General features: G+C 47.8%; 1 protein-coding gene across 1 annotated transcript in view; it reads right to left on the bottom strand.

Moving 5' to 3' along the window:
* Nucleotides 1-6,068: 6,068 nt before the first annotated feature.
* Nucleotides 6,069-9,099, bottom strand: part of MASP1 (mannan binding lectin serine peptidase 1) — a 48,290-nt gene continuing 45,259 nt past the window's right edge. Inside the window, exon 10 of the mRNA XM_012806919.2 lies at nt 6,069-8,470. Within this exon, the coding sequence (XP_012662373.1) occupies nt 7,587-8,470 (884 nt within the window). The 3' untranslated portion in view covers nt 6,069-7,586. The remainder of the gene's footprint in view (nt 8,471-9,099) is intronic.

Raw genomic sequence — 9,099 nt, 5'->3', positions numbered from 1 at the left:
TTCTGGAACCTGCTTATAAACAACCCACTGAAGCATTCAGGTAAGATCTAAATTCCTAAGCATAGCATTCAAGGCCTGTGTAAATCTACCCTCCCGACTCCCCAGGAGTGAGTTTCCTGATACAGCCTGATCCCGAATCCCTAGAACTCCCTGCATTTGAGCCCCATGTAGATGGAGAGTCTGACTTACCGACTTAGACCTTCCCAGTGCCAGAGACTGATCAGGATTCATGTCTCCTGGCTCCAGTTAAGGACTCCCCCTACTACACTATACTGCTGGGCCCTGGAACTAGTGTGGACAGCGATTCCCCATGAAGAAACCTCGTCAGTCTTCGGGAAGAGAGCTGGGTGCCTCAGCTTCCACCCTCCTCCTCCCTTCTTACCTAGCAGGGAGCCCCCACAGAAGGGCTGCCCATTTGGCTGTGACAGCATAGCAATCCAGGGAGTGGTGCCTCTCTGGACTGGGCGTCCATTGAAGATCCTGGCCATCAGCTTCCGGGAGAACTTGGGAAGCCCACACACTGCAGCCAAGGGAGGAAGGGACAGGTCACACTTTGGGTTCCATCTTGCCCACTGCCAGAGCTACCAGCTCATCACCCCATGGGCACCATGTGTTAGTTTTGATCTTCCAGCATCCTTTGCCCCTTCTGAGAAGAGCACCCAAATTTTTCTTTGTGGCCTGCACTTTCCTCATCCTTAGTCAACATAGTTGGAAAGACCTCACCTCTGGGCTCAGGGATAGGAATGTGAATGACCAAAACCCCATACTCCCTGGTCATAGCAATTGCTCAGAGATGGTTATGTAATCTTGGCCAGGCCAAAGAAAGCCTAATTTGAGGAATTTAGCTAAACATATCAGATGAAAAAAAGTCAAAAGTCATTCTCTGCTCAGGTCGCTAAGCTGTTAGCTATAAGCCAAGATCTGCCATCAGTCGCTTCCTGGAGAGTCTTCTGAGAATGTTGCTACCTACTGACCCAGAGGAAAGTGGAGCTGAAAGATGAGAGGGGAAACAAGTAAGAGAGATTATTTCCTCTTTGACAACTGAGCCCTTTCACCTAATCACATCTGACACGTTTTGGTATGATTGTTTCAGTTATGTGAGTGTATAAATTCTCTTTCTCTCTGTCTCTCCCTGCCCCCTCCCTCTCTCTCTTTCCTTCCTTTTCCTCCTTAAGCTATTTATGAGATCAGACAATTAAGTTCGTGAACTTGTCATCAAGTGCCTGTGTTGGCCGCACTGCACAAATGACTTGGTGAAGTTCTCCAACTTTAGTACATCAGAACCTCACAGCTGTGTGCACACTGATACATGGTGGTCTCTTGCTGAGTGGTGTTCATTATTGTTGTTGTGTGTTTTGGTGTGCCCTTGAGAGAATGTCGGAGCTTGAATTAGAGGAAGGAACAAACATTTGTAAATTTCTTATTGAACTTGGCAAAAGGTGGCAAGAGTGAAAGTGAAATCAGGGGCCTGTTACTGCAAGATTCTGGAGATGTTGCCACGAAGAAAACGGCAGTGTACAGATGGATGAAAAGTTTTTCTGAGAGGAGAGAAAGTGTTACTGGTGAGGAGAGGTCAGGGTGGCCATTAAGGATCAGAATTGACTAAGACATTGCAAAAATTTGCTGAAGTTTGTGCCAAAATATCTTTGGCTGACTCTTAGAAGCACAGCAGACCAAGTGAACATCGATAGAGAAGTGGTTAGGAAAATCTTAACTGAAAATCTTGATGTGAGAAAAGCGTGTGCAAAAAATGGTCCCAAATGAGCTCACTAATGAACAAAAGCAAAAGAGAGTCAAAGTTCGCCAAGACCTTTTGGAGGAAAGATGATGTTTTGGATTATGTTACCACTGGTGATGAAATATGAGTGTACCAATATGACCCTGAAACAAAGCATCAAAGTGTACAATGGAAGTCAGCCAATTTTCCATGACCCCCCAAACTCTGTCAGCTCAAATCAAGAGTCAAAACTATGTTGCTAAGCTTTTTTTGGTATAAGAGGGATTGTTAATTATGAATTTGTACCAACTGGACAAAAGTTAACTAAGTTAACTATTTGGAAGTGCTGAAAAAACTGCATAAAAATGTTAGATGAAAACTACCTGAACTTCTTACCCACAGCCCATGGCTCTTGAATCACAACAATGCACCAGTTCACACGGCTCTGTCTGTGAGAGAGTTTTTAGCTGGTAAAAATATAACTGTATTGGAAAACCCTCTTACTCATCTGATATGGCCCCCAATGACTTTTTTCTTCACCTAAAGATAAAGGAAATATTGAAAGACATTTTGATGACATTCAGGACATCCAAGATAATATGACAATGATGACAGCTCTTGATGGCTATTCCAGAAAAAGAGTTCTAAAATTGTTTCAAAGACTGGATTAGTTACTGGCACTGGTGTAGAGCTTCCCAAGAGAAGTATTTTGAAGGTGACTATAGTGACATTCAGCAACAAGGAATGTAGCACTTTTACTAGGATGAGATTGTGAACTTAATTGTCAGACCTTTGTCTGTTGGGTTTCTGCTACACGTGAAAGAATCCTGACTAATAAGGATCTGAAGCTCCATTCAGAAAGATCTCATCTTTAAGAAGCCCGCTCTTGGAGCCTTCTGAGGTTAGAGACCCCATAACTGCTTGCCTGCTCCACCCTCTGCTTCCCATGGCTGTGGGTTCACAGAAACACACACACATATACACATTACAGCTAAATAGCCCTTGGAGACTATCTAGTCTATCCCTCTCATTATAGAGCTAAAGAAACCAAGGCCTAGTGAAGGGAACTGTCTTGCCAAAAGTTATCCTATGAGTAGCGGTGGTGAGTGTAATTCTGGATCTCTGGATTCCCAACTCTGGGCTTTTCTCACTCTGGCTGGCATCTCTAACTCTTCACTATGTGGCTTCCCAGAGCACTCCAATCCCCAGCCCCTAGATCCAGGCAGTCACCTGCCACCTTTTGTAGCTGTTAACAGTCTGAGAAGATCACAAATAAATGAGTTGCAATGTCAATTTCATTCTCAGCACCTGCATGCCCTCAGCAGCTGCCCCAAGCAAATATCCTGCCCCATTCCCAGCAGAAGCTCCAAGCCCATTGCATGGGAACTCGCCCAGCCATCATCCCCCCAGCTTCTCCTCCTGTAGACTGTCTTCTCCTTAGAGCTACTTCTGTGCTCTGGGTTGCCTCACTTTTAAACTCCCGGGGACCTGACCTTGGGGATTCTCACTCCTTTCCTATATTCTCTATCTCTCCTCCAAAACACAGTGAAGATGTTTTTTCCTGAAAATCAGTTTCCATTTCCCTTTTTCCACTTCATTCCTTTTCTGCTCTCCCATAGCAAAGCTTCTGCAAGGAGGAGTTGACACTCAGTCCCCACATTTTTCATCCCCTTTGAAGCTGGATTCAGAGGATGCAAGTGCCATGCACTGTACAAACTTGGGAATAGGGGCCATTTGAATACTTATTTATTTATTTTTTTGAGGCAGAGTCTCACTGTGTTGCCCTTGGTAGAGTGCTGTGGTGTCATAGCTCATAGCAACCTCCAACTCTTGGGCTTAAGCGATTCTCTTGCCTCAGCCTCCCAAGTAGCTGCGACTACAGGTCCCTGCCACAACACTTGGCCATTTTTTTGTTGTAGTTGTCATTGCTGTTTTTAGCAGGCCTGGGCCAGTTTGAACCCACCAGCCCCGGTGTACATGACCAGCACCCTAACCACTGAGCTACAGGAGCCGAGCCAGACCATTTGACTGTTTAACAGACCTGGGATCATAGATGGAGAGAGAATGGCTCAGGGCCATAAATGGAACTTTAGCAGTGATGTTTACGTACACAGGAAGTCACTGTTTCTGAAATTGTATCTGATGCATTTTTCATCCCTTGGGATTTTCCTTGCCCTGTAGGTACCAAGAATGGTAAAGAATGGATGGCCTTGACTTTTGAAAAAGCAACGTAGAGACCAAGTCTGGAAATGCAGACTTTCATCTGAAGAGTCAGGCTTTGTGGTAAGAATAAACATTTGTAGATTTCAAAGAACCCAAACCTGGAGGACTGAGCATATCATTTTTACCATAAGCCATAAGGAAGGAAGGACGCAAGGGCTGGGTCCTGCATCTCAGGGAAGAGCTAAACAACCTTCCTGTGGAGAATGGGGCTGCAGAGAAAGGAGGGGGCCCTGAGGGATGAGGGAGGGAGCACAGAGGAAGAGAGACGTGTCAGACAAGCTCAGAGCCTGCCGCCTCTGCACTCCCTCAGACACAGTGAGGCTCAGCCCCTGTCCCGGGCACTGCCATCCAGGAAGTGTTTAACTGGACTTTCAAGCAGTACTGGACACTTTTTTTTTTAGTCTATATATTTCTTGGGGCCTCTCTTTTCTTCATGCCTTCCATGCTGGTGTTTCCCTTATTCAGCCCCTGGTCCTCTTTTCTTGTCTGCTGATGGTCAGTAGTTGATAACATCTCTCATGCTGATGAATTTCAAATCAGTGTTTTTAAATCTGCCCTGTCCTCTGAAATTCACTCTTCCTTGAGGTCTACTTAGAATTACAGCTAGACTGCTCATCAACTCTTCAAACACAGCAAACCAAGCCCTGCTCCCCTCCTCCCCTTTGTTATTCCAGATATCTGCTAATGTCTGCACCAACCACCTTCCTTTTCTCTGGCCCCCTGTGTTCAATCTGCCACTAAGCTGGTGGCAAATCACTTGTAGAAACAGAGAGTAAAGTGTCTCCTAACTCCACGACACAGTGCACTCTCCATGTAACTCAAGATGCCCCAGGGTCTGAATATGACACAATAGAAAGTTCAAATATCTAGACGAAAATGAAAATCACAAATGTAATGCAACATGAGACTCAATAGTCCTTGAAGCCAGCAACATATAAAATGCAATGCATAATTTATGCATCTTTTGGTTCTCAGTCATGTGAAAAGCAGGGCATTTTCATTAGGATACAAACCAAAAAAAAAGACAAATCAGAGTGTACCCTGGCAGCCTTACTCTCAGGTTAGCTCTGCCACCCGGGCACCCCCATGCTTGCACATTTTGAGAGTTGCTTATCGGCCAAGCCCTGTCTAATACACCACTTAAGTGCATTTAAATGCCCTGTGTCTGCACTGTCACAGCCCTAGGGCTGGTGGGTCTTTACCACCTCTCACCAGGGCTTTATAACTGGTAGTAGCTTCACAACTGCCCTCCCTCACTCAGCCCTCACCTCTCCACTCTCCATACTGGCACTGCCTGCCCTCAGCTCTGCTGTATCTAGCATCTCCAGTGGGGGAGATGCAGCAATTGGCATTTTTAACAAATCTCCCCAAGTGCTTCTGATTGATCGATCTCTCTCTCTCTATCATCATCTATCTATCACCTATCATCTATTTATCTAATCATCTATTGATCATCTATCTACCATCTATTATTTATCTATCTAATCATGTATTGATCATCTATCTACCATCTATTATTTATCTATCTAATCATCTATTATCTATCTATCTATCTATCCATCCTATCTCTATCTCCTAAACTTAAGAGAACTGGTTCCAGGACAGAGTCCAAACAGAATATGGCTCCTAAGACTGCTCACCCTCTAGCACCGCTGGCTGCTCGCACCCCAGTCCTGGCCTATCTTCCTGCTTCTACACCTGTGTCCACTCTGCCCCTTCCCTGTGCATCCCTTGAAGCCTCTGCAGAGCTATTCCAGTACTTTCTAGCTACATGAATCTCTCTCTGCTTTAAGTTCCCCAGATACTTCAACCTCTGCTCCTCTTATATTTAACTCCTCTGCTTATGAGAGGGTTGTGCACACAATCTCATCTGCAGGCTAGTTTGATATCGAGAACTTAACCAGCAGCACATAAAGGAAGTATCAAGCAGCCTCTGAGAAGGAGACAGCAGTGTACCAATTCCTTTCCTCATTACCTCTTCCTGGATGATGTCTGGGTACCAAAAGGTGTCCTTTTTCTGTAGCAAGGGAGATTTTGGCTTAATGAGGGAGCTTATTTTTTTCCCCCAGAAAGTCAAAATAAACAAACATCCTTCAACAACAATAAGCAAACACCCAAACCAAAGCTGTTGGTTATCCACAGAGGGTTTATTTCCACTTCAGACCCCTGGCAAGAGAAACAGAGAGCAGAGGCCCCTTACAGAGTGGTGAAGCACATGATATAAAACATACAAACTTCAGCATCCTCTATATGTGCCATTCATAGACATAGGAGTGTGTTCTGATGAACCAATGGGAAAGGGGACACTTCCCATTCTCTTGGAATCCCTCTCCCGGGGCTCCCTGGCTGCCTTTCTCTGATGGAGATTTCCGGGAGAGAGCACTTCCGGGGAAGGAGTGAGGCCCTTCAAACCTGTGAGAGCCAGGGAGAGGCTCCAGGCAAGCAGGGCAGCTCTGAGTGCTCGAGGGTCCCCAGATCTTCATTTTATTGATGAGGACACTGAGGCTCAGAGGAAGAAAATGATTTGCCAAAGGTTATACAGCCAACTGGGGGAAGACCTGGGGGTAGACCAGGACTCGACCCTCCATCTCTTTTCATCGCCTGTCATGGGTGAGTCTTTGCTGTTACCTGGAAAACAAAAAGTGGAACCCTCTGCACATCTGGCTGAGTGGATTCTCCAGGCTCCAGGGGTGCTGGGCCACCCATCAGGATTTGGGTGACCCCTTATGTCCCAAGTTCACCTTTTCTTCTATCTTTCTATCCCAAGCACAGCAGAACACAGTGTGGGTCTGCTCTTTTTCCAAGTAATCACCCAAGTCTTCTCGTCTGGGGCTGGAGCTTAGGTAGCCTTTTTAGATGACTATTCCAAGGCTGAAAAGTTGCTTTGTGCTTGTTCGGAGTAGCAGGTTGGATACCCTGTGGTGTCAGTTGGTATTCCAGAGTGGCATATGGGCCCAAATGCTGTGTTTGGACTCAACAGTAGGAATTTAAGGGGTTTCGAGGGCCTCCACTCATCTCAATCACCACAAACCTTCCCAACTTTTTCTTTGCCCTTTGAAATTCCTATAATAGGGAAAGTAAGGGATAGGGCTTAGATTGCAAGAAGCTTTGGGGAGAGAAACCCAAGGGACAAAAGTGCTTCAAAGCGTTATGCTAAGAGAGGGGCCTCCAGGCTGTCTCCCCAAACCTCCTAGGCATAGCTGGGAAAATATACAGATGTGGGGTTTAGTTCAATATAAGGAACCCTTTTCTGATAATCAGGTCCAAGCTCAGTTATACCAATAGTGAGACCAATGGGTTGGATAAATGGAGTGAATGGAGGCCACAGGGGCAAAGCAAGGCACAGCCCAGAGATGAGTGCCAGGGTTGGCCAAAAGGTGCTGGTCCAGCTCCCTCCATGGATTGCTGGGGACACAGAGGCCCAGAAAAGAGAAGGGACTTAAACAAGGTCAGTGGCTCAGGTCTCTTGCCTAGAGCCTTTTCCCTGCACCACACCGCTGCCTCTCAGGAGGATGGGCTCACTGCTAAGTCAGCGTGGTCCACCCTATTTGGCCTGGTCGGTAACATGGAGTGTGTTGTCGGAAGTGTATACGTAGCCTCACTCGGGCTGGGGCAGGGTAGACAGGCGCTGAGGACTCAGGTCAGCTCACCGCTCCACATGGAGCTCCCCCAGACTGGGTGGAGAGCCCATCTGCTCCCATACCCAGTCCACGTAGTTGGAGACCTTTGTGTACACTCCGTACACCTGCTTGCTGCCACATTCTTCAGGTCCCCCCCAGGACACCAGGCCTTGGGCCACCCAGTGCTGGCTCAAGTCATCAAGGATGATGAAGGCCCCACCACTGTCTCCAAGGCAGGTGTCCTTGCCGCCCTCGTAGTAGCCAGCACAGAACATGTTCTCCGTGACGCTGTAGTTGCCCGAGCGGGACTCATAGCTGGTTTTGCACTCAGCATGTGGCACCACGGGTAACTTGACGTACTGTAGGACATCTGACAGGGTCCGCGTGCCACTGCTGATAATCTCATCCACTGTCACGTTGGGATTGGAGATGCCCCAGCCGGCCACCAGGCCCAGCATGTGGGGGGCGGGGCCTTCAGGCTCAAGCCTGGGCAGGCAGATGGGCATGACGTGGGGCCCCAGGGGCACGGGTTCCCGCAGCTGCACTAGGGCTATGTCGTGGTTGTAGTTCTGGATGTTGAAGTCTGGGTGCAGCACCACCCGGGCGGCTGAGCTGTTGACAGCCTCTGATTTGTCCCGCACATCATGCAGGCCCAGGTAGACAGTGACGTGATCCTTGGAGACGGGTATCACTGTGTTGTCTCTACGCTGTGAGCGCAGTACGTGGGCTGCTGTGAGGATCCAGGACTCGGAGAGCAGGGCCCCACTCCCAAACCACTTGTCGTTTGGCACCCTCGAGGTGTCCTCCACCACTATCAGGGCCTGCCACGGGAAGAGGCCGGGCTCGGCATTGCGGCCGCCAATGATCCGCTTGACCAGGTTTGGCAGGGAGCGAGAAGGCTGACCACACACTGTAAGGAGAAGGGGGCAGTGTGGACAGGAGATAGAGATTGGTCAGGTCAGCTATATGAAAAAAGCCACTAAGAGAAATTCACATTTCACCCACTATAGATTATGCCACAGTGGGATCCTAACCTGACTGGGTCAAGCTAGACTGGGAGACCCCTGCCTGGGGTCATTTTGGATCTGTCTGTCCAGGGCAGCCCAGCTACAGTCTGGCACCTCTGTAGCTGTGGCTGTCTCTGGACTGGACTGTTTCATGCTTGGGTCTTCTCTGCCCTAAACCTTCTCTAACTAAGATCACTTTTGACCTGGACCATGTTCGGCTAGGCCTCTCCCTGGCCTTGGTCTCCCTTTCTTCCCTAAAAGGGTATTTCTCATCCCAGAAGAGGCCCACATGGTGAGGTCTTAGAAAACTTCTGAAAGTTTTCTCTTCCTGTCTATGAGCACAGCGAGGTAGAAGGAACGTGAAAGATACCCTAGCAGGCCACAGCAAACACTGGACCGGAAACCAAAACACCTAGTCTGTGACCTGGCTTTTCTGTTCTATTTTCTGTGTTACTCTGTGTCAATAAATTTCCTGGCTCGGCACCTATAGCTCAACTGGCTAGGGCGCCAGCCACGTACACCTAGGGTGGCG

The sequence above is a fragment of the Otolemur garnettii genome, unplaced genomic scaffold, assembly GCF_000181295.1.
Source record: "Otolemur garnettii isolate 467f Iridium unplaced genomic scaffold, OtoGar3 scaffold00060, whole genome shotgun sequence".
NCBI lineage: Eukaryota > Metazoa > Chordata > Mammalia > Primates > Galagidae > Otolemur > Otolemur garnettii.
The sequence above is the reverse complement of the archived record's forward strand: the minus strand, read 5'-3'. Positions and strand labels throughout refer to the sequence as shown.